The sequence below is a fragment of the Odontesthes bonariensis genome, chromosome 8 (assembly GCF_027942865.1).
Source record: "Odontesthes bonariensis isolate fOdoBon6 chromosome 8, fOdoBon6.hap1, whole genome shotgun sequence".
Taxonomy (NCBI): domain Eukaryota; kingdom Metazoa; phylum Chordata; class Actinopteri; order Atheriniformes; family Atherinopsidae; genus Odontesthes; species Odontesthes bonariensis.
In genome coordinates this window covers 33,129,755-33,157,722 of record NC_134513.1, presented here as the reverse complement: position 1 = coordinate 33,157,722, position 27,968 = coordinate 33,129,755, and the positions used below count along the sequence as shown (strand labels likewise).

Sequence of the window (27,968 nt, the reverse complement as noted above, 5' to 3'; positions counted from 1 at the left end):
CAAACCTCAAGGAGAAAAAAAGCAACAACTGTGGTGGGCATCTACACAGGGTCAACAGAGGGAACTCTTTTCAGGAATGACTTGTATTTCTGGGATAAAATATAAGGAAAGTCGCCAGTCAGTCTCATGAGTTTACCGTTTAGTCCATTCTCCCTAATGTACATCTAGTCTTAAAGAAACAGGCAAAAACCACCTCAAGTGAGTGTATAAACCTTTCTTAACAATTGTGAGTTATTTTTTAATTATTTTTTGCTAATGTCACCGGACAGGCTCGGTCTCACCAGATAAACAACAACAGTTGTGTGTTTTTACCCAGTTTTCAGACAAACAGAAAACGAGCGGCAGGCACTTTTCCCATAAATGGTCAGTTTTATTCTTCAAAGGCAGAAACAACTGATTGTTCTTGTCTTGTGATTCATGTTTGTTTTGTCTGAAACTGATTGACAAAAACTGTTTTGATTCCTACTATAATGCATTAGTTTGATAAAAGACAAAAAACTCCCTTTGGCAAGTTTTTTTTATATATATTTTTTGCAATATTATTAACCAGCCTTTTCAATGAGCCATTTCAAATGCACAACTTCAAAAGTCTCATTGAAAAGCATTTAAGCTTTTTGTCTCCTTCTTCAGTGGTTGAAAATAGAAGGTAAGTGTTAAAAATGTGTGAAGACCAATCTGCTTTTTTAATAAGGCAGATTCGAAAAGTTTGAAGGAAACGACACATTCAAAGGTGGTTTTTACTCTTCCAACAGAGCTGATGGGGGAGTGGAAATGGTTTTTATGAATCAGTTCTGATTTAGAGAACCCTTTACTCACATGCCTGATCATATAAATCAGCTGTTTCTGATTCTAGAGAATAAACTTGAAGTACTTGATGACATAAAAAAACAAGAGACTCAGAATTCCACTCAAGTTTTCTCTCAAATATGGCAAAAGCCACTGGCTGTGTTTGTTTAATGGCTGCTGACACGTTCTTCTGTAGTGGACCGGTTGATTGGGTTTAGACGTCTAACAACAGCTCCCACTTTCCCTGCGATACTCTGACTGACAGCCAAACCTGCAGTAAAACCGCCTGGAAATGAAGATTTGTGCTTCTGGAAGCCTCGTTTGGCTTTTCCTTCCAAATTTGCTTACACGGGAATTCTTTAAGGCACTCGCTGGTGGCAAAGAGAAGGCAGACAGAAGCAAGCATCGGCAGAGAGTAAAATATTGTTCTTAACGTTATTAAGTAGCTCGTATTTTAAATCTGAACTGCGAGTTCAGATTGCGCTCTGGCGTCAGCGACACAATGTGGCCCAAACATCTTTTATAGACAAACGCAGTAGTTAATTCTGTGAAAGATCAGCTGAGATCTGAACATCATGACTGCAAAAGCTTCACATTTGAACAGTTTTTATGAAACACGCGATTGTTAGTTCCACTTACGTCTGGCTATACAATACAACTTTAAGCACATTACAAACAATAGTTTCTCAAAGTTATTTGGCACCAAAGTGGCTTTCGTGAAAGGAAAACGTAAACGGCTGAAATGCATTTGCCGAAATAGCGCTAATTTCTTGTCAGAATGCTCGTTTCCACTCAAACCGCCTGAAAGAATTATTGCTCCGCAATTTAAAGATGCAGTTTGTAGCTTAAAAAAAACAAACATTCTGCTTTCCCAGAAGGCAAGAGGTCTATCAAACAACTCACAATCCTGACACTAAGCCTCAGTCCCAGTTCCTTTCCCCACTGTTTTTCATTTAATGCTGGAAGAGGAGGTGTCCCTTTTCTTTGTGGAATCAAGGAGTTGTGGTCATCAAGCCATCCGAACGGCTTATCAACATCCAGACGAAAGGTTGGAGCCACTCTTCTTTGATACCTACGAGAAAAGGGACGCCTGACCTCTTCAAAACGGGGCGTAAGGACCAAAGGAAGTCATTGATATCAACTGAAGCTGCAAACGCAGCATAAAGCACGCTTTGTGGGCTCAAGAGGCAAATAATAATGTACATATATCATGATTTTGTGGCGAAGCCCTTTAAAAAAAAACAAAAAAAAAAAAAACATAATTAAGCGGTGTAACCAAACATACAAACTTCTTGGTCCAAAAGTCATCCATTAATAGTGTGTGGAAATATTTATGAAGTGTTCTTTTTTGTCCCGTATTTCATAAAATAGGGAATAAACTTTTTTTTTTTTTAGGTGCTCTAATGGGTGGGCGGTGCTTGATCAGGCCACTGGAGCTGACCAATGAGAACAGACTGGGCTTTTTTGGGGAGGGGGTCAGCGGGTGAATACAAAGACGCACTTTGTGAGCCGTTTCGTGGAAACTTAAAGCCAACACACAAACTTTTAATCCCTCTGCGATACATTTACATTGTCATTATTTTAAAATAAGGAGACTCTCTGCTAAAGAGACAAACAAATCTGCCGAAAGCATGTTAGAATCTATCAATTCTTTGAAGCCTCTAACAGCAACAGTTATTTGGAGGCAACTGTTGGGTGGTACGTGCACACAAAATAAGTCCTAACCGCCTGGAAACAAAGAATACTCATTTGCTTAATTAGAATGATCTGTAAGATTTTAAATGCTTCATTAAAAACAAAAACACAAAGTCAAATACAATACATGTAAAATAGGGCAAGCATTTTTATATTTGTACTTAAAAATTTAATCCAAATTTCTATTTCTTCCACTTGTACTTTGGGCACTAGAGTGGTACTTTGTTCAGCTGAGGGAGGGGGAAGAAAAGGATAAAAACATTGGGCATGAGGAGGGCATTCTGGAAATTTGGGCAAATCTTGCGTCTGTTCAACTGCTGCAGAGAAGAGATGAGAAAGCAATGGGTTCAAGAGATTGGCCTCAGGCAGGGGGTAAACAGGTGGCATAACCGGGAAAATCCAATCTTTTTCTAAATAATTGTTTGACCATATAAAATCAGAGAACAGAGTTTTTTTTTTTTTTTAAATGAACAATTAAATGTAAGAAAGTCGGACTTTTCTTTATACACCATCGAAGCTTTAACTATTTTCACCCTGGCAGGAGGTGTCCAAACCGCATTTAAAACGGAAACGTGTATTTAAATTTAATCACAGATCATGATAAACTCACAGCACGCACATGCTTTGTATTTTCACTTTGTGTCTTTTAGGCAATCTAAGTCTTCGATACGGTTGAATTCAGAGGAGGATACTTGATTGTTAGCTTCGTGGGTTGAATGTGTTTGAATTTGTTTTAACGTGAGCAGAGGAAAACTGATTGGATGCATATTTTTCATCCTGTAGCTCTGGCATGATACAGACTGAGCTGATTTTAGGTGGATTTAATGCATCTTTACCAGCTTGGTTATTTTGAAGGAAGCACAGAAAGCCTGCCTTCAGAGGACATCTCAGTCTCTACTGCGTGCTGCTAAACAGGACGATTAAAAAAAAAGAAAGAGATGCAGCAGTAGCCTATATGTATACGTGAAAAAGCAGTATCGTGACGCAAATTACAAAAATCAAAACCCAAAAGTGGTTGGCTGTTTAGATCACATGATTAGGCAGTGGTGATTTTTAAAGCAGGCTACACATTCTCTCTCTCTCACACACACACACACACACACACAGGTCAGCGCAGCGCTGTCGCCATGAAGACGTCACAAAAGACAAAAAAAAAACTACGATAAGTTTCACGTTGCATGAAGGAATGTGAAGCCTGTGCTTAAAGCCTGCATACAAAGAAATAACACTAAACATAGTGCAGCTCGTCTGGCACGAAAAGCAACATTTGGCCATGATACAAGAAGAATCCTAATTACTTTTTTATCCAAAATCATCGTACCACGAACGTGCCGTTCTCGGTTCAGCCAATGAGATCTCTAACTGGCCAGTGGTGTGTACCGTAGTGAATTGACTACTTCAAATAAAGCCTCATATGAGCTTCATTGTCTCCTGCTGCTGAGAAAAGAGCAGATTTCCTGACTACTATTACTAGAAAACCTGACCTCAAGCCAGGAATTGGAGGCAAATTCGCTTTGAATCCACAGTTCGTTGACTTAAAAGTGGTCACAAAGGGGTCCTGGAGCAGCCGTACTTCCAATAGCAACTTCCAAAAAAAGGTGGAGTACCTAAAAGAAAATACTTCTCAAAGTCCGATTTACTTCACTTAAATTGTTGAAATTTCCCAACGTCTTCATCTGTGGCACTTTTTGCTTCGGTTCTTCTTGTTTCAAATCAAAATCTGCAGTCCAGAGAAGCCGAACAGAGTCAAAGCAAGGTCCAAGGAGTACACATACCGACCATCCTAGCTACCCTTACAAAAATAACTTTGATTTCACAGAGCTCCATCTGCAGCCATTTTGCATCCATCCTCTGTTTGTTTTTGGGACACCAAATGGATGTACGCCTCTCATGTGAAGACGAAACCGGCGCTTTAGTTTCCATTCCTGTTCAGTCTGTCCTGTGGCTCCACAGCCGCTCTCGCTTTAGTCCTTACTTAATTAAATGTTCGGCAGAATCCGCAAGTTCGTCTTCCTTTGAGTCCTCATATCAACGACATTTATAAGCCCCTCCCCCCCACATGAGGTCAGAGGTCGGTGACTTTGTTCTCCAGGGCGGCGGCGACCTGTTGGAGGCGAAGGGTGAGCTGTTTGTTCTGGGCAGCGGGGTCGTCGTCCAACGACTGGATGATCTGAGGAGCGTGAGAAAATGCAGACATCATCTCATCAATCTGATCATAGCTTCAAACTCAAACTACTGATGCTCCCAAATTTAAAGGTGTTCGTAGCGTCCCCGTAAAGATGAAGGATGAGATGCGACAGTCAAATTTCAGATTTTTCAGTCAGATCAGATGAAAAGAAATGTCCAGAAAATATATTCTCTTATAATTTAAGATTTTTATTTGTTGGGGTATACTTAATAAGATTGGATCTCATTTGAATATTTAGAGAAAAAAATTAAAAGTTTTTAGTGAAACTAATTGTGAGACTAAGAAGTGAGATATTTTCAGGTGATTGTCATGAAAGAGAACTGTTAACTATCTCTTTTGCTGCTGTAATCATTACATAACCCCACTACAAATGGAATATTTTACACAAAGAGAATAACAATCATTTTATGGAAAATAAAAGTTCATAAAAATGTGTTTGCTTGGCTTTTTGAAGTAAGAATTGCATAAGGTGGATAAGACAGCAACAGGAAGTCTATCAAATGGAATGATGTTTTTAATCTAAGGAAAAACATTGTCAAAATATGACACATCTGATACTTCCACCCAGCTGTTCTGTACTGGGGATGGAAGATGATTGGGACAATTATACAGACATGATGAGACAATTTCACAAAAATGTTTTTTTTTTAGAATTCTTCCATTTAAAGGCCACCGAGTCAAAATAAGCTTTTTTAATTACATTTGATTTTTGAGGCTTTGTTTGTATCTCTTTCTGAACCTGATCTGTACAATGTTTTCTTCATTAAAAACGTGATGAAAATCGACTTTTTCTTGCCGTGAAAAACGTTTATTGATTTTTAGAGGAAGCTATAAAAATAAGACCCCACCTTAATAAACCTGAATTCTCCTCTCTGAAAAAACGCTGTCAGATTTTTACCATTCAAAAACACCCTGTATGACTGCGTTGGAAAGACCGATAGCTGTGACATCACCGATCCTCCGCTTATTTTGAGCATGAAACAGAAAAGGCGTTTCTCACCACATCGTAGTACTTGCTGGCAAACTGGTAGAGCTGATGTAAGGCCACCTGGGTGTTCAGCTTGTCTGTGTGTTGCTGCAGAGGATGAAAACGCAACAGGTTAACTATGAGCACAAGCCAGACTACATTTCCACTGAGGTCTCGACTCAAAATCAAACTCGGCAACAATCGCACATCCTGAGCTGTTTGGATAGGAAACACAGTCAGCATCGTAATTCTTAGTTTCAGCTCAGCTTACATTTAAAACTTTTTCACTCCCACTCAATCAAAACTGGAAATGAGAAATTAAGTGTGTTTTCATCTTCTGCACATTAAAAAAGCACAATGATTTTTCTTCATTTTTCCTTGAACCTTTTAAAACCTTTGAGTTTTTTAAATAACGAATCGAGACATGTTAGAATGCCGGGTGGCCCACATCGAAACTATTATGTTTAATGTCTATATATAGATATATATAGATATCTCTATATATATATAGATATCTATATATATATATATATATATATATATATATAGATATCTATATCTATGTGAGTGTGTATAAATATCTGGTATATAGTAGCCTGCCAATTATTTAGCTTGTTCTGCTGCTTTTAAGACACAATATGATAAAAAAAATGGACAACTACAAAAGCAAAGTCGAGGCTAAAGTCACCACAGCTGACCATCTGTATGGTCAGGTGGGTGCTGCAGCGCATCATGTGATAGCTTAAAACACACACAGATAAACACAGAGGGGTTCATACCCTGGACACCTCTGCGAGGTGAGTGTTCATGTCCTGGTCACTGACTGGAACCATTTGTCTGATGCCCTTGTAGTAACTGTGGGAAATGAAACAAACTGTTCTGTTATTCATCCACTGATCACAGGTCTGTCTGTAGGTTGTGTCACAGCAAATCCTTTTCAAGACTTTAAGCACAGCAACCAGTTGTAACCCTGGTGTTTGACAAACGACAGACTTTAACATTCAGCTTGAAAACAAATCTTTTTGCAGCTAATTATGTGGCTCCAGCCGTTCAGCCAAAGAAGTTCAACACGCATCTGTTCGCTGTCTGTGCATGCAGGGCTGTAAACTCACTCGTCCACCATCTTCTTGTACGAGGAAATCTCTTTTGCATAGAGAAGCTTGTTGCTGGGAGACTCCTGTAGTCAGAGAGAAAAGAAAACAAACAGATGAAATAATCATTGAATTTTCAAGGCTTTTCAGAATCCTTTTAACTTCCAAAGAGCAGAGAGAAAATCCTCTCTTGGATGTCCGTGCTTTGTAAATTATCATTGGTCTGTGATGTTCAAACAATCCAGTGTTTAATTAAAACTGCCTTTTCGCCTGCTGCAGTGACTTCCAGCGTGAGTGAAACACCTCAATGTCTCAGCAGATCAGACAGATGGTGACGGCGCTGAAAGATGCACGGTACCTCATTTAAACCTAGATACCTCCGTTTAATGACATTCACAAGCCATCGTTTGCCAGCTGCCTCCTGATTATTTTTTAATTAACACATGAAATACTTCAAAAGGGAGACTGTGCTATTGTGTCGGCTCAAAGTTAACATCAATGCTCAGAATGAAAAGCTGACACCGTAATCTGGAACTCACTGTTTTCATGTTTCATGTTAATATCACATAAATGAATTAGCTAAACCAAAAAAGGTTTAGTTCAAAGAGGAAAAACTAGCAGAAAGTTTTACAAAAATCCAGAAAGTGGAAGCTGAGATAACACCAGGCTGAGTTTTAAAATGGGATCAGTGTTTATCAGTGTAAATGGATGCTAAATGAGATCAGATCAGAAACTGAATACGTGTTGTGAACCGCAGCGCTGTAAAGTCTCTGCTTTGATGTCATCTCATGGATCAAACTGTGTAACACCTGCCCCATGCCCGCAGTGATACCCCCAACAGTACTTTTAGGGACGAGTCAAGGCTGTCCAATTAGCCCACTGTTATTTGCCTTAGCCAAAGAACCGCTATATGTACCCTAAAATGATTGCCAACAACAATCTGTATTCACAGAGGGGCAGAGTATAGATGATCAATGTATGCAGATGACTTGTTACTATACGTATCTGACCCTGTTATAAGTACACCCCATATTACTTACGACCTAAAGAGTTTGGCACGTTCTCAGGTTATAAACTGAATTTTATTAATGTATGCTAGCCTATCAATGAATTGGTGCTCCAACTACAAGAAATTGCCATAACATTCCAGATATCTAGAGATGGCTTCAAATACTGAGTCATTCAGATCATATTACAAGAGACATGCAAACTTCCTTCCACTATTTGAGTAAAAAGAAAAAGTAAAATAATTGAAAAATCCTTCATTTATCCCTCGCAGAGAATTTAATTTGGATTATACTGAATGCGTTCCTAAAATTCCTCCATTTGTTTCAGCGTGTCCCTCTTTTTTTTTTTTGGGGGGGGGGGGGCTTTTTATGCCATTAATGGATAGACAGTTGGAGAGAGACAGGAAGCAGGGGGCAGAGAGATGGGGAAGACATGCAGCAAAGGGCCATCCGGTGCGGGACTCGAACCGGGGCCAGCTGCGGCGAGGACTGTAGCCTCTGTACATGGGGTGGCTGCTTATTGCCTTCTTGTGATTTTATGTAGCTGTAAAGCACTTTGAATTACCTTGTGTACGAATTGTGCTCTATAAATAAAATTGCCTTGCCTTGCCTTAACCCACTACGCCACCGACCGCCCCAGCGTGTCCCTCTTTATCTTTTTAAAAGTCTTTTCTTCATTTAAATGGAATGGCAGAAGTCTGAGAGTGCGTTTAGAACTCCGACACCGAAGCACCAGGGTGGACCAACACCTTCCACACTTGTGCCAAAGCTCAGTCCCCAGATACTGACTGGTGCCACTAGTCCTTATATGTCTATACATCTCTAGCTGATTTCGATACCCTCAAGTTCACCACTTTCTTCCGGAATATGACCCCGACTTCCCAAACTTGCTTTCAATATCTGCGTTAGATAATATCATGGAGTTACCGTTGGACTGAAAAAGATTAATCAGAGGTTAAAAAAAGCACAATCCATATAAAGATTAGAGCGTGCTGGATGGATGAACCCAACACATTTTTGTCTGCTTGATTTGGTGAGGGTACGCAGATGAACACTGATCCATGTGTGTATGCTTGTGAATTTAAGCTTGGCTGAATTGTACCTCATTTGTGCACGTAGAGGCACATCGATATGTACGGGGACACACAATCTATACATTTGGCTGTGTATGTGCGTCCACATATGTAGGTATATGTGGATATATGTAATTAGTATTATTGATTTTATTTTGTGAGTGCTCTTCTGGGGAGAGAGCTGTCCTTGTTAAGGGAAGGGAGGGTAGTTTGTTTAGAGAAAATGTAAAGATGAATGTAAAGTGTACCGTGTCTATTTCAGCATCTGTCAATATTTCCAAATGAATAAAAGAAAAAAAACAATCATATCTTATCATTTCATCTGCCTCGGCTGGATTTATTCCTTCTCTTTCTTTTTGTTTTGACACATCAGTCAATGTTATGTGCAGAAGGTGCGGCCAAGTTGTTCAACATGGCTGTAACTAAGGGATTGAAGCTGGCATTAGAGAAGGGAGATGGTGACTGAAATGTTCACTGAGCTCCACTACACTGCTCTAACTCACTGTGTCGGGAAGGTATTTTAACCACAGGGGGGCGCCAGAGAGTTGGACATGGAGTAAATGGCAGAGAACTTATCATCAGCATCAGATGGAATCTGAACGACATTCGCCAATTCTCTAAGTTTCTCTCAGTAACAAGAAAAATATGTGATTCTTATAATGGTAGCCACAGCTGCTTCCAGCCAATCTGAAGTGTTTTAACAACAATTAGTGTTTATCTTCCTCACATTTTTTGAGAAAATTCACCGAGCAGACAGATAAAGTATGTTAAGCTGCTCCTTCAACAGTATAAACACAGTAGAAGACTGTCTCCAGGAAGAGGAGTCAGTTTAAGGAAAAGCAGAAGGTAACCACGAGGCACCGCCAAGCACCGCACCCAGCGCTGAAACTCTCCCACCTGCCTGAGAGGCATCCGTCCAACCTGAAGGGAGCTACAGACTCGGAGCATAAAGCTACCAGACTCCTTTGATCATAATTACATCATAACAGAAATGGACTGACTCTGCTGAGTTTGTGCTCCGTCTTGGTGCAGGCGTCCATGAAGGTCTGAGAGATAACGTGCAGCGAAGCGTCCACCACCTCCGTCACGTGGACGTCGAAGATGAAGTGCGGGTTTCTCAGGATGTTCACCCAAAACCGCATAGGCAAGCTGCGGACACACGAAGAACTCTGTTAACAATGCGTCAGACTGGATGTGACATTAAATGCAGTCACGATTCACGTCACATTTCCCCAACATGGAGCGGCCGTCCTGCAGGTGTGCCTGACTTCTGACTACTTTCCATTTTGGCCTCAGTCTGTTCTGCATTGTTGCTTTTGGTCATGTTCCGTCTCAGGTTTCATTTTAGTCATTTTGGATCTTGGGTTTGAATTTGACTAATTTTCTATTGAATTAACAACGAATCGGACTGTATCACTGAAGTGCCTTGAGGTAACATTTGCTGTGATTTGACACTTCATAAAGAAACTGAATTAAACCTTATTTCACAAACCAAATTCTTTTTAAAGTTAGGATGTGGTGTAATTATAAATAAACACAGAACACAATGATTCAATTATCAATTATTTTTGATTTAAGAAAAAAAAACAAGGGTTTCTAGATGCAACTCTAGTAACAGGAGTGGCCCCCTGAAGTGGGGCGGCCACGGGGGGCCTCGGCTCCGCCCCTGGCTCTCTATGGATATCTATCTGGAACATTTAGTCAAATCCATCTCAGTTCATATGCATTTATTTATTCATAGAACCCATGCCAACGTATAAAGATAATATAGCTCAAAATGAAGAATCTCAGTCAGCAGTAAGGAAAAAGGTTACTGGATAAAAACTAAACTTGTATTTTCATTCTTTAAAAACCGACTCCATTCTTTCAGGTGGTTTTGATGATGTTTTTAATCTAAGCTAAATGTGAACACTGCAAGATCATAAAATTTGAATTAACCACAATAATAATGTGGACGTTCAACTTCAGGCTTCCAGGACCTGCTGATGCACCATTTCCTTCCAACCTTCCTCTAACCTTTCATCTCTTCCCCTCAGCTTCCTCCACAGACCATAACCCACGTCAATAATTCATCTCAACCGATGAATATTTCATTGTCCAACTTGTTAGTGTGTGCCTCTCTGATGATTGACAGGTCCAGCTCAAGGCCAGTTTAAAAGCAGAGAAGTTAAAAATCTTGCGACTCGCCAGTTTCTTCGTCTCTGCTCTGTCATCATTTATCGGACCTGATAACAGCCTCCCAATTAAACCAGGCTTTCATGTGGTCCAGTGCCCGGTTTAGCAGTGATGAGGACATAATTACTCAGCTCAGCTCAGCTGATGAGACATAAAACACACACGGAGCTTGTGAAGTAGGATAATTATTTCTTTTAGTAGGTTGAATCTCCAGCTGAGGTCCAGAGGATCTTTAAGGAGAAGCTGGCAGACGGGGAATCAGCCAAAGAGTCAAAAGTCAGGTATTTAATGACAGAATGATCTATGTAGGGCTGTTTGAATGATGCCAAGTCCCAGTTAGATATGTTCTGTCTGCATTCTCACTTCAATGAACCCTACAGCCAATTTACAGACTTAAAAATGACAAAAAAAGGGATTATTTGAGTCCTTTTTAAAGCCAACACTTTAAACATGATCTTGAAAGCAGACAACTGAATCTGCCTTTAATCCTTCCAAAAAGAATATTGTTTGACTTTAGATATGATTTAATTTGAGGTGCATAAACTGGACTTGCATCACTCATCATTCCCCCTTCACATTTTTTGTACCTGTTGGTCTTCCAGATGTGCAGCGTCTCCTCGTCTACATTTTCGTGTCGATGCGCCTGTTCGTCCAAGAAGTCAAAGAAGTATTTCACGGCAGGAGGGACGATGGAGTTTGAGCACAGCACGCTGCGGAAGAAATCATCCACAAACTGCTGCAAAGTACCCTGTAACACACAGACAAACACTGAAGTCAGAGGCTCTGGAAGAATATATAAATACTACATACACACGCTACAGCTGACATTTAATCATGCAGAAAACACAGCATCAAATCGATTCCAAGTCAGGGAAGACAGTTCCTTTCCTTTCGCTGAAACTCGATCAAAATGGTGCAGCTGTACCTTGACAGAGAGCAGCCGGGTCAGGTAGATCTCTGTGATGGCTTTGGTCATTGCCTTGTCCTTCATGCTGCCCCTCTTTGACTTCCCCTCATCCAGCTCATCAGCAGGCCTCACCAGATGGTAAGTGTTGTCGTCCTCCAGCAGCGCGTTTTCTGCATGCGACAAACAGATGGACAGAGAGGAGCACCTTTTCAGAATGCGGGATGCACGGTTATGTGGACAGCTACGGTTACACCTTCTAACCAACTGTTAAAGCTAAGCAGCACCACTGAGTCATTGACTGAAGTATGTTGAGACGCTGTGGACCGCGTGAGAAACTGTCAAGACATTCTGGTTCTTCCCCTCTTTTACGTAAACATGTGGCGCAGCCGCTTTCTTTCTTGTACAAAAGTATCATTTGTTTATCACAATACACAGTAAGTCCTGTTACATTGCATCTCTGCAATATCCTGCAGGTATACAAGAGATTTTTCTACATAATACAATGTAAAACGGAAACAAGCATTTATTTCCTTAAATCACATCAGACACAGATTAGTTGATTTTTAACACACAACTATTATTGTTATCTAACTTACAATGTAGATAAAGGTAAAGCATTTTTATATGATAATTCTTATCTTTAATTAGAGCCATTGTTTCATGTCATAAATGCATATCTAACATTTGTACCAAGCCAAAAATTCTAATTCTGATGTTTTGGTTGAGGATGGACCTGCTTTCATACACTTCCCCTTTGATCAATATGGCTGCTTTGTTCCATTGAACAGTAGCTGTCAAGGTGATATATACGATATGTATGAATCTATGAGTGAGAGTGACTGTTTCTGCCTACCTGTTTCTGTGTTTGTAAAATACAGTATTACATTAAAGTCTGTGCGTCATTACGAGGTCAATCTAACAAAGTGGAAACAGTTTCTTTTGCATATTCTCCTCAAATTTGGGTAAATTTATTGTACACAAAAATATTACCACAGTAATATAAGTCTTATTGCTTATAAGGCTCAAAACTTTACTGCTGAAACCTGAATAGGCAACAAACGAATGGATCATTTTGCCCTGTTTTGTTTTTCTGTCAAGTGTGTGTGTGCATACATACTCTCATCGTGGCTGTCCTGGTGTTGATGGAACGCCCGCGCGTGCAAAACTCTGGACAGAACCAGCGTGGCGTTATCTCGAACCTACAAGAAAAAAAAGAATCAGTGAGAAAAGTTTGAATAAATCCTGATTTTTTTGTAATTAAATTACACAGTTATTCAAGAAAAAAATCTGCCTTGAATGTATGATTTTCCTTGGAGAGTCTGGACCAGAAGAGTGATTTATTTTCTGCTAGTTTTCTCCAGCGGCGCAACTCTTTTCAGTGCGGACGAAAAGGTCTCACCTCACAGAAACAAACATATTAAAATCCTTCAGAGAAAGCCGCAGGGTCGCGAATCTCTCCCGAGCTGCTGCAGTAAACCTGAAGATAAGCTGAAGGCTTCACAAGCCACACAAAGATCGTTTCAGCTGGATAAACCTGACACACTGAGCAGCGAAGCCAGCGAGAGCAGACGCAGGTTCAAGCATGGAAACAAACACGGACAGCTTGGACTGCTCATGTGCAGTTACATTTGAGCTAAAAAAGCCCAGAAAAAAAGATGAAAACTCAGATTCTGACTATGATCCTGGACGAAGCCTGAGTGAAGGGAACCTTTTTGATTATTATTTTACTCTTTATTGGTTTTACCTTCAGTCTCAGTTTAAAGGGTGCAGATCACACTAACGAGCCGATCCACACACACTTATGTCTCCCATACACTAGACAACGATTTTTCGTTTTAAGTCGCAGACTAAAGATTTTGCAAAGACTCCAGATCTTGCAGGGTCACTATTTGACACAACTACACTTTTCTGAGATTATTTCAATTTAAGGAAATTCTTAACAACAATGAAGTCGACCGATAGGCAGCTTTTTAGCCACAGCTGGATATTTCCCTGCAGCGTTTTGTGCTGAAAAATCAGCAATTAAGAAAAAGCAGCCACTGTTCTACAGTCCAATTGAACTGTACGCTTTTTTTTTTCTTCTCCTCGTCGCCATGGTGACTCTCAGCCACAGCTTCCTGTTCGGAACAGCGTACACATTGGTAGAAAATGCAGAATGGGTCACTTAATCAGGTTGGATTTTGTCATAAACACAAAAGATGTGAGAAAGACTGCGTTTCAAACAGCCTGGATCAAGTTTTATGACCAGCTTACACCGAACAAGTGACATCATGGGAGTGCACCCCAACTCTGGTGAGCTTCTTCCCAATTTCATTCTGACATTGGAAAACTATACAGCTTTGAAATCGCTTGAAAAATTGTTTGACCTCCAAAATGTCTACCTGCTCACATGCATGGGATATCTGGGATAGGGGCTTCAACCCCAAAGTTTCCTTTTATTGCACAAAATGTAGATTTTCCAAAAATTTGTCACGACTAGATTTTAGTGTCCTAAATTTGTATTTGATTCTTAATTCTGAATTTGAGCAGCACATCACTGCGGTGTGAAATTCATCATTTACAAACAGCTCATTTCACTCGACAATTGAATTTAATATATGTAATATAAAAGGTTGCCTCGAGGCAGACCCAAGATCCACAAGAGAGAGACTGCATCTCTCGTTTGGCTTTGGGATGACTCATTGCCCCCCCCGCCAGACCTGGAGGAGGTGGCAGGGGAGAGAGGGTTCTGGGGATCTCTGCTCAGAATGATGCTCCGCAACCCAGACCCAGATGAGTGGAAGAAAAGGGATAGATGGACTGATGGAGGAAAAACAAAATTTTGAGATTTTATAATCTCTTTTCCAAGAGTGTCCTGACCAGCACAGGCAGCAGGTCAGTATTGCACAGAAATAACAAATGAAAGGACACACACTGAACACAGAACAATACACACATGTAGATATCATACAAATCAACTGCAAAGCATCAGAATCGAAAGCATCAAAAGTTTGAGAAACCTCAGAATATTTATTGATCACAGTTACTGCAGACCTAACCGTTGGGAGGAGACCAAGACTCGCTTTATAAATGAGAATATACCAATATTTGAAATAGACAGAAGTTTAATTGCTTCTGTCTTTGCCAGATTCAGTCTTAACTGTAATAGAAGATGCTTCAATTTCCAAGAATTTTCTTTGAATTTTGTCACAAAGAGCAAATATTTTTTTAACTGGAAATTTGATCCCAGCTCTGCTTTTCCTCTTGATATTTCTCCCACATTTTCCTCATCACAGGATTTTCTTCTTATCTGAACTATGGTTTTAAGAATTGAGGGTATCTCCCGCTCTGCAGACTGTAAATCCCTTTGAGACTAATTTCCTTTTTGTTCTGTTGGACGGTTACAAACCCTCCACTGTGGTTTAGAAACTGCACTCTGTATTTAGTGAATAAAGCTAGATTAAACCTCATTTGAACGGGATCAGCCTAACCGCAGGAGTTGCTCCGCTGTAATTCCTCTCATTTTTCTGGCCACCGTGAGGGAATTCCAGGAAGTGATTCATGACAGACGTGGTCGCTCAGCAGGAGATATAAGTGGGGAGCATTTGGCGCTTTTTTTTTTTGGACTCCACAGAGACACAGACTGAACTCACATTGTAATGAGCCAAAGTGTTGAGTCTCTTCCAGCGTCCCTCTTTCTGGGATGTGAGGTCGAGGTCGGACAGGATCTGACCCGTGGAGCCAGGGCGCCACTCTGTAGATGATCAAGGAAATAAACGTTAATTCTTTATAAGAAATAAAGAACAAGGGAGTGATGACGGAAACAAACACGTCTTACAGATTATTATTAACCTTTTGAGGTTAATAAACTGGTCTAGCTGCTTTCCTTTCTAATCAAATCCCCAAATGTCCTTTCCTGTCACTGCACAGTAATTATACAAATAAGAGACATTAAACTGCACACAGACAGGGGTTATGTGTGATGTGGCTGCTGCAACAGCCAAATTTCTCTTTGGGACCAATTAGAGCAGTTTTTCTCTTTCTGTGGATACTTTAACTTTCCGTTCAGAGGAGTGAGCGTACAAATGGGAACAACAACTTAGATGTGACAACCCTGCAAAGATGTTGTGTTTGCTCCGATTAAACATTTAAGTAGAACAAATAGATCTGCTTTTAGACTCAAGCATTGCATTTTTGAAAAATATTACGCAAGGGGCTGCGTGTGGAAATGCAAATGTCCATGACATTCGTTCGGAGCTTCTTGAGGAGTTTTGCCATCGAGGTATGACCTACAGTACCTTTTTTTGGGGGTTTTCACCTCCCTCTACAGTTGTGGGGTGTAACACCACCGTTAGAAAAACAATACTCCATGTGAGCCCTGCACATATACGGACGTGCAGATGAACTTGTTGTCAGGTTGAAGAGGCAAAAAAAAAAGACCTTAAAAAGTCCACAAAAATTTCAAGCTGCCATAAAACCAAATGGCGGGGGCTCCGAGGCAGTTTCAGAGCCGAATGTGCATAAAAAGGTCGGTTGGTCCTTCAAAACGAGTTTTAAGGTTCACAAACTTCTCAAATATTGCTTTAATATTCTATGCATTTGTGTTGTAAGATCTCATGAGTGTGCTAAACACAGTTAGGCCTTAAAAACAAAGATAATTTAAGTAGCAGAATATCTGGACATCTCCTTCAGAGAATAAGGGGAAAAAATAATCGGTCAGACTCACTTTCAGCCTGTATCTGTGACCATATCTCTGTGGTGTTCCTAAACACATGTTATAACAGAAGCTAACTGTTAATTGGAACGCAGTTAACTCGAGAGGGGTGTCATTTACAGCTCTGACATCTGAGGGAAATGTGATCAGGCAAACATCTGGACCCACCTCTAAGGTCTCATCAGAAAATCACTATGAAAATGGAACATTTTTATCAACTATTTTATCTTTTTTTGTCTCTTTTTCTTCTGGTAACAGAATTAATCTCAATAGAAGGTAAGGAACCTCAAAAAATAGTACAAAACCCCCAATTTGTAGTTAATATTTAGATGTTATCAGCAGGAATCAAATCACAATATTAATATAAATATGTTACCAACAAAATATTGATATTGCACAATTTATCATCTGCAGTTTACCCGATTTGAACCTTCACCTGTGTATTATCAATCAGGTAGAAGACATTAAAGAGTATATTTTCTTTAAATGTGAATATCTACGAAGCTGAAAATCTTTTTTGATCAATTATTTATACAAATTAAAATCTAAGCATAACCTGGACAAATACTTATTAAATTTATAAGCAATAAATCATTAAATATAGATACTAAATCTCTGTATATACACGTTAATGTTATACAAGAGTAACATACATAGAGCAAATACAGGAGAAGACAGGTCGGACAAATGAGAAACCCTTGATGCATCTCATTAAAGTTAAAAACATTTAATATTTATGACTTCAGCTTGTTTAACACCATTATTAAAGCTGATGTTACTTAAATCTATAAATGTAGATCAAACTATTTGTGAGCCTAAATGTTGTGTATAATAAAGAGCAAATAAAGGTTTTGTGTCTTACCGAGTGCGACATTCTCCACTTTGGGTCTCTGTGAGTACGGCAGGTTCCTGTACACCTGATCAATGATCTTCTCTTTCACCTGCAGGCAGAAAATTCACATGTTGTCCAATAATGTTGGAGAAGAGTTGTTGTAGGAGACTACTAACACCTCCAAAACATCACTTTTATGTTTGGTGATGTTAAAATCTCGTTATTTTGGGGGCCAGTCTACCGGTTCCACATCACTGTCGTGCTCTTTATGCCAGTTTGAACTTTTTTTTTTATTGGTGTGAATCTGAGCATTATTGTCCAAAAGAGACGGAACCCTCACTGCGTGACAGCTCAAATGCTTCCTGCCATGCGGTCCTTTTACAGGACCAAGTCATTTCAACAATGTAGCTACCATCATACAACCACCTCCGTGCTTCACTGTTTGGGTCAGGAAATCAGGATCAAAGTGTGTTAAATTGTTCCACCTTCCATTTCTCGTGGTCTTTATATCATTTTATGTTTTGTTAAACATTGATGGGAGAAAGAAAAGATGATCTAATAGCAGTTCTTCGATGGTATTAAACATAATCCCTCTCAAAATGTTTAAACATCCTGCTTTTCCTTTTTTTGCCCTCTTTATAAGCCAGAAAGGTCACATAGGTGAAGCACGGAGGTGTTAAGCCGACTAATAAATGACAAAAAAAACAACATTTCTCTGAAAATGTTCAGGTACAAGGACTGGACTGAAATTGAGTGAAAAAGCACTCAATGTCCAAAAAAACCCAACTTTTAATAGACCTTCAGAAAACCTGAGGAACTATTGCTCAGGTCCACAGTACTGTTCATAAGATGAACCATTGGGATTTATTGGTGGAAAGTATCTTCTCACATCTTTCTTTGTTTCCTTCAATCCCTGTATCTAATGGAAACACATTCGCATTCATCATCTGTACAATACTGACAGCCAAAAAAGAAAATCACTGCAACAAATAATGTAAGTAAAACCACTCTAAACTATTTGCTGTGAAGGTTTACTCGACAGATGTTTGCACAATCCCCTGTAAGAGAAATCTAAAGGGTGAAGACAGACACTCCACAGGAACCTGCACTCAGTCAGGAGCTGAACATCATCTTTTTTTCCTGAGACAACACCAGTGAAACTGACACAAAACTCACCTGGGTGATGGAGTCACAGTTTAGCACCTTCACCGGAGTCACGTCCGGCCCCTCCCCATGTACCAACACCTGTAGAGTCTGACGAACAAAACACACACCTGTCACACTCACTTTAATCCTGATCCAGACAGGCACAGGAGACTCTACTGAATTTTTCTCTAACAGAAAGTTTTACATTTCCTCTGCAGATGCTATCCAAAGGAGAGCCCACATCTTTAGGTGAAGCTGTGCTTGTAGATATGCCTGCTGCTCCGACTTCAGCTGCTTTGGTGGTTAAAACTTCACTCAGTTAACAGTTAATTTAGCCCTGCTATGAATCCTCTCCTCATGAAGGCTAGATAGCTGTGTTGGTTCAACCGCACAATAAGAGAGCATCATTAAACCACACTGTGGAGCTTCAGATATAACTTATCAGTATGCCACAGGAGTTCAGGGATACAGCAGCTTCAGTAATTCTCAGCTGACACAACCATCACTGCACACACACATGCAGTGTTACATCCCTTATAAACTGATGGGTCACAGCTGGAACGTTAGCAACCACTGCTCAGCCACATCTGCAGCGACAGCTACCATCTCTTGTGTACAGTCATGTAGAGAAATGTCTCTTTCTCATCTGTCTCGGAGGAAGGCGGCGCACACTGCGTCTCATTCAGGATCAGTAGCAGGCAGTGAACCGGCTCCACTGTTTTCTTTCTAAATGTGCTGGTTGTGTGTGAGCAGACAAAGCTGAGGGAGCAGCATTAGGGTTAGCAGCAGCAGTTTACTGTTGCGCTTAATCCTGCTCAGGTTTTCTCTGAGGATCAGAGGGAATGAAAACGATATTAGTTTATGCAAAATACAGCAAGGGATTGCAAAACGTGATATGAGGGGACGGATAAGAAGCTCAGAAAACTCCCACAGAGAGATTTTGGCAGCAGTGAAGTAACCAGAGAACACTAGTTGTTGCAAAATAGTCTGTTGATCAAGAAACTGTTGGGATGCGGGAACAATTTTAACATGTAAATGCAGAGATCATCTTTTCTGCAACCAGTGAGTCGCAAATACAGTCACAAGAAAAGTAGTTTTTCATGTTTATGAATAGAAAAATAAGCAAAAGATGACTTCAACCATTCTACATTTAAAGCAGCTCTAACCTTAATCTGCAGAACTCACAGCACTGCAGTGTTTGTGTGTGTACTAACCAGTACTGAGTACTCAACGTCGTCCCCCAGCAGCCCCGTGTCATTCAGTGTGTACTTGGCTTTCTTCAACTTGGCGTCCACTGGGCCCTTCTCCACCTGGTGCTTCAAAGCCTTGTACAGTTTGTATAAAGGCTCTCCAGCCGTGTCCTACAACAGACATCGAGAAGTTAGATCCAGATTTGTGTAGCTGGGGGTAATATGACCCCGGTGGCCTATAAAGTACTGCTTCCAGGGCAGCAAAGGTGGTGCAACAGCAGAACCAACTATTTTGCTGATCCAGGCTTTGGAGACCAGCTAAAACTACCTGGTGGTATTACCACATGTCTCCAATCAGATATCACTCCCTTGCTGTGTTGGGAAACAAATAAAAGTGTTTCTGGTCTGCCAAAGTCCCATTTATGGCTGTAAAGTCTATAGACTTTGTGATGTAAATGATGTGATATGGGATTTGTGATGTTGCAGATCTCAGTACGAGTGCACCTCTGCTGACTAAAGACACATTAAGGCTTTGAAACGTTTTGCAGTTTTTATTGTGAAACAGTTTGGGCAGAAATGTGAAGAAAATCCTAAAGCACTGCCTGGAACATATTCCCACATTCACCATCTCTGCGGGGAATCACCACAAATCTGAGCGAAAAAGAAATAAAAGCAAATCGAATGAGAGGAAACAGCACAGAATAAGTAAGAGAATCTGTGTTACCCTGAGGAACTGGTACAAGCAGATGGACATCCAATTACAAAGCATCCTCTCCACCACCGTCTCTGACCTACACACACAAGAGACAACAGATACAAACATTAGACCAGTACAGACCAATGGAGAGCTCACTATTCTAACACTTCTTCAGTACACTGCTGCACATGGATACTTCATCAGTCGGGCTTGGCTGCTTGAGGTCATCTCTCTACGATTCAGATTTGTGCCTTAAAAGACAAAGCTGAGCCTTGTGCTGCAGTTCATCATCATAATGATAAAGCTCTGATCTTCTCATGAATCTTTAACTGAGATCCGAGCACTAAATTTTGTTCCACATCGTGTGAAAATGTCCTATAATGAAAAATATTGCAAACTAAATGTGACGAAAAAGAAGATCACCTCAGACAATGATTCCCGCCAGGATCTCAGAATAAATAAGAACATAAATAAAGCTGCGGGCTAAATAAATAACTGTAAGAAGGATAGATTCGTCCTCACCTCCTGAGCATCAGTTTGGGGTTTTTGTTCTGCACGTGTTCATCCATCAGCTCCAGCAGCAGCGTCCTCATGATGTCCATGTAATACTCCAGTTTTCCATGCAGCGCCACCGTCAGGAGGGAGGCGAAATAACCCCGAGCCCGGGCGTTGAAATCCGGACGACTCTCCAACGTGTGGATGAACTGGATATAAAAGACTTTATCTTAGTAAAAACATTCTTTTGCATCCTCAGAAAAAAAAAACCGTCTGAGCAAAACAACTACTTTTTAACGTTTTGTGGAGCCGTCGTCTCCAGCTTAATCACTAAGACCAGGACAAGGACTAATTAAGGTATTTTTCTACCACTTTTTTGAGTTACGATACAGTTTATGAAAAAAGTGTTTGTTCAACTGGCAAATTTCCTCTTTTTTCCTCATATCAAAACAAACTTGCTGTGATTTGGCAATTTCAAATGGCTTTTTTTAAAGTTTTGTTTCCGATTCTCTTTTATCACATTTTGAGGATTTAAAGATAGACAATATTACCTCACTAAAGTTTATGAGAATGTACTTAAATATAGATTCAAACTAAATTTCCTTTATTTAAAAGGAACCTCTTTCATATTATTTATCATTTAATTTGTTTACTTTTTTGTATATTCCTTGTACTAATTTATTTTTACATAATACTCTAAACCATGCTCTGTTCATGTTGACATCATGTAAAACAAAAATATTATCAATTTAAATTTCTGTTCAAATGGTTATTCTTCTGACTCTGAATCTGTCATTGCAATCACATAAAAGTATATAAAAAAAAAACTTTTCTATGAATATAAGACTTTAGTCTGACACTTTAGGCCATATTTCATTCTTTTTTCTAAACAAAAGAAATTAATGTTTTATAACACAAAACAAGAACACATGTTGTTGCATTTGTTCTTAGGCTATTATCAGAAGCATAATTGTTCATCTTTGACAGGTTGTCCGCAAGTAAATTTCTTTATGTAAATTTTATGATCTGAGAAATGTCACCAGTACCATGAGGGATATTTTCCTGGGATACTTAGTATTCATTTTGTTTGTATTTATTCATCTAATCTTGACTAAGGGAGAAACAGTTTAAAAGTGTTAAAAAAAAATTGAAAAGAGCCACTAACCGATCAAAAGCTTCATACTCACATTTATAAGAAATGTTTTACTGTTCAGCAAGTTTGAAAACTGGTTAAGTGCCTGAGTCACAGTGGCCCGGCGGACTTCTGGGATTTGTATTTTCCCTGTGATCATGGGGTCATTTGAGTCTTCTTTGGATGGCAGGAAAAAGTTTCGATCAGTATAGGTTTTGTAGTCCAGGAAGGGGATCCGACCCTCGCTGAGATCGCTGGTGTGGTCCTCCATTTCAATCATCAAATCTGACAGACAAAAAAATAAAAATAAAAATCTTCCTTGATAATGTACAAGACTGCATTCATGCAATCCATCATGCAAAAATGTGCATATTACTAACTTAATTCACTTAAATTCATAGTAACCCAACTTGATACTACTCTCAAGTTCAAGTTAGCACGAGTAACAAGAGCTACTCTCGTTTGTTAAACATCATCAGAGCCTAGCATTGAATCTAGCATTTGCAACGTGATCGGGATTTTATTTTAAGGAAGTTAAGTCTGGTTTCTCATTAAAACATGAACAGTAACACATTAAAAAATAACAATCTTAAATGGTACATTATCACACTTAAATCACCATATCACACTAAAATACAAGAATTTTTGTTTACATGATTTTCTATGTCATCAACAGGAGATGATGATGCTAACTAAACAAGATGCTAACTTTCGGCCAGGGTTCTGTTTCAGTAACTAATCTCTGAACTGGTAAACCTAATGCAGTCAGCTATCCATTACAGATCAGAAAAAGTTTTACAGCATTCTTCATGTGAAATTAATCTTGTTGGGAAAGAAAATACATAAATAAACCAACCAACTCATTGCACTAACTCTAATTTACTAGTTAGCTTATAAACTTTAGCTAAATAAAACTTTAGCTCGCTGGTTGCCAATGGTAGAGAAAGTGCTTAGCTCAATTTACTTCGTAACTCCTGCATGTCAAATAAATTTGTTAAATGCATTAACAATTACAGAAGGCTAAAAGCACTGTGGCAAAATGGCCACCTGCAGTTCAAACTGGTTTAAATGCATTAAAAAAAAAAGAACAATTGCTTTGTAACAATTGTAAAAATCCTACATAACACACATTTAAAAATGATGATAAATAGCTTTTTTTCCCAAGTTTTTATGAATCAAGAAAAAGCGAGGGTAAAAGGGTTAACATCAAGTCTGATAAATGAGTAATATAGCAACAAATACTAAAATGATCCTGACAAAAAATATTTCACCTGCCAAAACTTACCTTTTTCTACTATTTTCAGGTATTACTCCACAAATTGTCTGAGCAAAACAGGACAAAAATCTACTTGAGGCTGAAGGATTGTGCTTATTTTGGTTTGTTATGAATCCAAAGCATTTTGACAGACATTGTAATTGTGAGAGGCTGGAGGCTTACAAATTTTACAAGAAATGTCCATTATGTTCTTGATCTTGTGATTTTTGGGCTTATGTTTCCAAATAATCGTAATTATGCAAATTTAAGTTTAAGCCATCCTTTGTTTGCTGACAGCGCTGTCAGTTACGACTGAAAACAGTCCACAGAGCTTGCCAAGAACACCTGAGGGAAGGTTTCTGATTACTGAGCCAAAGTGCTGCCACTTAATAATGAGACAAGCTGTCAAAGTGACTACGTTCTTTAATTTTTTAAGACAACTGTGACAAGATGCTGACAAACTCCAGCAGAGTGGAACCTTTCACATGGACCTCGGTGAGCGCTCACTGAGGTCGATGTCAGCGCTCTAAATTAAAACATTAACCTATCACTTTCTATTAAGCAGGTGAAAGGGAAGCATCTGGGATGGGGTAGGTGGACGAAGAAGTTTTAATTATGCGCCGTTGCTCGTAAACTTGTTGTGACACAAGTTTAGGCGGAACGCAGTAGATTTTCATAGTGTAGTTTTCCATCCCCTAATGAAGTCGGTCATGTGACATCACAGCGTTCAGGTGTGCATCATACCTGTGAACTCTTTCTTGCAGCGATCTCTAACACTTTCCTCCAGATTCGCCAGCTGATTCTTCACCTTTTCATATTCCCGTTCAGCCTGCTGACTCTTTCTCCTGTTCGTAAACACACACACACACAAAAGATGTAAACCTTAAACATATTTGCACACAGAACAATAAATGTGTCATTGTGTGGTCATATGTAACTTTTCAAAAATTCTGACAAACCTGTAGCAGTAGACGGACACGGCAATGAAGAGCAGCATCGGCACAATAACCGCAGGGATGATTATAGCGAGGGGAATGTCATCTTTTCTGGCGTAGTAGACGGAGCCCACCACCCACTCGCCGTGACCGAATTTCACCTTGAGAGAAGCAGAGAGGATCCTGTTCAGTCAAGTTTATGGGGTTAAACTCTCCTGTGTCTTCCACATAATTTACTAGATATTTTCTGTCATGTTGAAAATGTTATTGTCCATTCATAAAAAGAACGTATTATTTTTCTTGTTATAAACACCCATCTATACAGTCTGTCATTCCAAAAAGCTTTGGCCTTTTTTTTTTTCTTGTGGAGGTGTTAAAGTGTTACCATCACATGCAAGTTCTCTTTCAGCTTATTGTGGAATGCAAATTTTGAATTAATTTAAAAATATTTAGCAACCTTGATAAATGGAAACATATAAGCTTATCCAAAATAGATGTGTAAAGCATCAAACATTAAGCTGTTATATATATATATATATATATATATATATATATGATACCTCAACATTATAGGAATAACACTGGAGTTGGTAGATTATCTGTAGCATTTACAATAATTAAACCTTCTTAGGTTCTGATGGGACGAACAGATAACTGTAGCAATGAGCTTGCTGACACATTCGGGTTATAAAAATCGGGCTGAAACTACCCCAAAGAGGCTGGCATGCCAGGTTCTTTGACATCAACTTTGCAGTGTATATTTCTTTCCTTACCTGAGCGTGTTATTTTAATGTGTTCGTTTTATAACGAGGCTTAAGAAATTGCAGATTTTAGGTAAAAAGAGTGCAGATTTAGTGAAAGAGGAAATGTTTTTACCACTAGCTCCAGCATGTCATTAGTTGTGTCCCTGCGCTGGCGCTTAGATCTGGCTTTCGGCTGCGATGAAGGAGCTTCCAGGATCAACTTATCATCCTATACAGAGTAGACAGAAAGAAGAAATAAAGACTCAGCTAGTCCAACCAAACACATTAAATCCATGGTATGAATATTTTTTGTGATATCATGTTTATTTATGGTATAAAGAAGTGGCTTGGGGGCCTTTATAGATATGTAAAGCCCTTCTATCTCAGATACAAGTTACATTTTCATAATTTCTCAAACCAGAGAATGTTAAAATCCTGGTTGTTCCATGCTATGTTTAATAATACAATAAAGAGGATGTGTTGAGAGACCACAAAAAGAGGCACAAGGGAAACATTCTCATGAAACTTGAGTATGCAAAGTTTTAGTCAGCTGAAGGCAGCAACAGTTTTACTCAGAGTGGAAAAACATGAAGGCAATATATTTTTAGGTGTGCTTGAACATTTCGACTCAGAACTGAAGGTATTGAAGATTCCCATTTTTGTCAGACAATGTCTTTGCAGCCCCATCACAGAGTATCTGCCTTCACTGATTTACTTTCATCAGAAAGCTGATTGATTTTCAGAGCGGAGATCAAGCTTTAAATGTGGTCGAGTGCCGTGATCCTGGAAGCCTGTGATTCTGAAGCATGACAGCGTCACCTGCCAGACTCATGTCTCAAAAAGGGGATTCACATGAAGCAACGCTGCTGCGGTTTTACACATGAAAGATGTGAGTGTGTCACATCTTAGCCTTTGATAAAATGTCAGTATCAGCATCAAACTCACAGTGTAAATCTATCAGAAAAGACCTCCTTTCTCCGAACAGACTGTTTACCTGCAGTATGTTAACGTGGCAGGAGGCGTCTCCAACAAATGCCTGGGCCTCTGTGGCTGTCATCGCCTTGGAGAAACCTTCGCCCTGATAAAAGCGAGACAAAGAGAGAACACTTAACACACCGAAGAAAAGATTTATTTAAATTTAGACGTCTGTCCTTACAGTCACAATGATGATGCTGGTTTCTGTGATGACATTCTTGGCAAGTTCATCGAAGATGGGGTTGGGGTGATAGTTGAAGCTTTTCAGCTCCTCGTCCACATTGTCCAGCTGAAGGATCGTCCTGAGAGACTGGCTATCACAGCAATTGTATACTGACGGCGAGTCAAACAGCAGCACGGTGTCGTTCTTCCTCAGAGCCGCCTGGACAAACTGATATAGATGATAAAATAATTAATTTCAATTGGGAAAATATGATCAATCCATATAGTTTTTAAATGTAATTTTCACATATTAAGCCAAAGTTTCAAGTGCAAGTGCAACTTTTTATTTGCTTCTTCTCTCTGTGTGGCTCCCCACTGAGTCTCTCCTTCTTTCTTCCTGCACCAGGCAGCAACTTTTGATGAAGCGACAATAAAAGGATGCCACGTCCTCTCCCCTGCGGTGAGTCCTTCCTGAGAGACTCTGTCACTCAGAGCTACTCAGAAGTGAAACAGAAGTGTTGCCCAGTTCTCTGAGACTCAGGCTTTTGGCTCAGAAAAAAAAAAAAAAACTAGCAGCAGGGTTCCTGCACATTTTCATTTCAAACTTTTCCAGGCTCAGATCAGAAGATATCGCAGTAAATTTATCAGGGCATTCTTGACGTCGGACCAAATATTCACAAATTCTATTTATCAAATTGTTTTAATATCCAATGGTGAACATCCACTTTAAATTTTGCCTATATATGTTTCTATGTTGTCTAACGGTGCAAATTGGTGTCATGTAAGAAAGTGAGAAAGGCGGCATGGGGGATAGTATCAGAGGATTCAAAGATGCTATGTGTATAAGGGTAAGCCATCGTAAAACACACCACCCTAACCAACGATGCTGTGGTTCCTCAGCTAATTCCTCAATGTCCGCTTGATGTCCGTAAGCACACACCATTGCAGGGCTGACCTGCTGCTGTCTGATATATATCAATTACCAAGAAGGAAAAGCGGCGGGTTAATGAGAATGTCTTTTTTTTTGCAGATAAGCTTCAACCGATATGTGAAAAGGATTATTGACACATTGCTTTTACACAGCGCTGGGACTGGCTGATTGCCCCAGCAACCATGAAAGACCATAGAATGTTTATAAAAAAGGTTGTGGCCTCATAAGTGTTAAAGTAAAGTCATGATGAAAGTGCTTCATGCTGCATTCTCTTGATTGGACAGCAGGGGGCAAAACCTCTGGTTGCAAAAACACACACAGTCTCTGAGAAGCCAGTTAAGAGTCTAGAGCAAGAGTAATTACTCCACTTCTCATTTACCGATTGTATTTATTAGTTTAGGGTCTCAATCGCTTGGTTTATGTCTTCTTTAAAACAACATGAAGTTAAATTATAGCACCATTTAGGGTAAAATAGTTGTGCTGTCATAACAATTTATAACCGCAGCTTTATGATCATCAATGAGTTTCTTATCGTATATTAGGTGTCTGTTGGAAGTGGATTTTATGTATTGATCCCATTTTAACTTGTAGACTGAACACCCCCGTACAAGGCCCGTCTGCTCCGATTGGTCAGCTGATAATTGAAAAAAAATGAACAATCTGTTGAAAGTGAAGAAAACAGATGTGTAGAGGGATACAGAAGAAAATACATTTCTGTAGAGGAAAGGGGCTGAGATATTGTGCGAGTGAAAAAAAAGAGGACATAAAGCACCATTTTGAAGAAAAAATAAACTCCATTTGCCAGCTGTCACAGATGTCTGGATCTGCTCTTTGGATATAGACTTGAGTTGTGTTTTCATCACTGCAGTACACTGCATCACTGCACTTCATTT

The 27,968-nt window shown here is 39.6% G+C and overlaps 1 protein-coding gene across 5 annotated transcripts in view; it reads right to left on the bottom strand.

The window, feature by feature from the left end:
- Positions 1 to 2,878: 2,878 nt before the first annotated feature.
- LOC142385574 (plexin-B2-like) overlaps positions 2,879 to 27,968 on the bottom strand; it is a 252,476-nt gene continuing 227,386 nt past the window's right edge. For all 5 annotated transcript variants that reach the window (XM_075472217.1, XM_075472220.1, XM_075472219.1 and 2 more), the window contains 20 exons: positions 26,164 to 26,373; positions 26,002 to 26,085; positions 25,141 to 25,236; positions 24,289 to 24,425; positions 24,074 to 24,174; positions 22,130 to 22,359; positions 20,970 to 21,151; positions 20,475 to 20,541; positions 19,775 to 19,921; positions 18,591 to 18,668; positions 17,445 to 17,523; positions 15,522 to 15,622; positions 13,007 to 13,088; positions 11,908 to 12,059; positions 11,570 to 11,730; positions 9,809 to 9,956; positions 6,749 to 6,813; positions 6,416 to 6,491; positions 5,670 to 5,744; positions 2,879 to 4,651 (listed from right to left, as the gene is read on the bottom strand). In XM_075472217.1, coding sequence (XP_075328332.1) covers positions 4,547 to 4,651; positions 5,670 to 5,744; positions 6,416 to 6,491; positions 6,749 to 6,813; positions 9,809 to 9,956; positions 11,570 to 11,730; positions 11,908 to 12,059; positions 13,007 to 13,088; positions 15,522 to 15,622; positions 17,445 to 17,523; positions 18,591 to 18,668; positions 19,775 to 19,921; positions 20,475 to 20,541; positions 20,970 to 21,151; positions 22,130 to 22,359; positions 24,074 to 24,174; positions 24,289 to 24,425; positions 25,141 to 25,236; positions 26,002 to 26,085; positions 26,164 to 26,373 — 2,376 coding nt within the window. In that variant the 3' untranslated portion in view covers positions 2,879 to 4,546. The remainder of the gene's footprint in view (positions 4,652 to 5,669; positions 5,745 to 6,415; positions 6,492 to 6,748; positions 6,814 to 9,808; positions 9,957 to 11,569; positions 11,731 to 11,907; positions 12,060 to 13,006; positions 13,089 to 15,521; positions 15,623 to 17,444; positions 17,524 to 18,590; positions 18,669 to 19,774; positions 19,922 to 20,474; positions 20,542 to 20,969; positions 21,152 to 22,129; positions 22,360 to 24,073; positions 24,175 to 24,288; positions 24,426 to 25,140; positions 25,237 to 26,001; positions 26,086 to 26,163; positions 26,374 to 27,968) is intronic.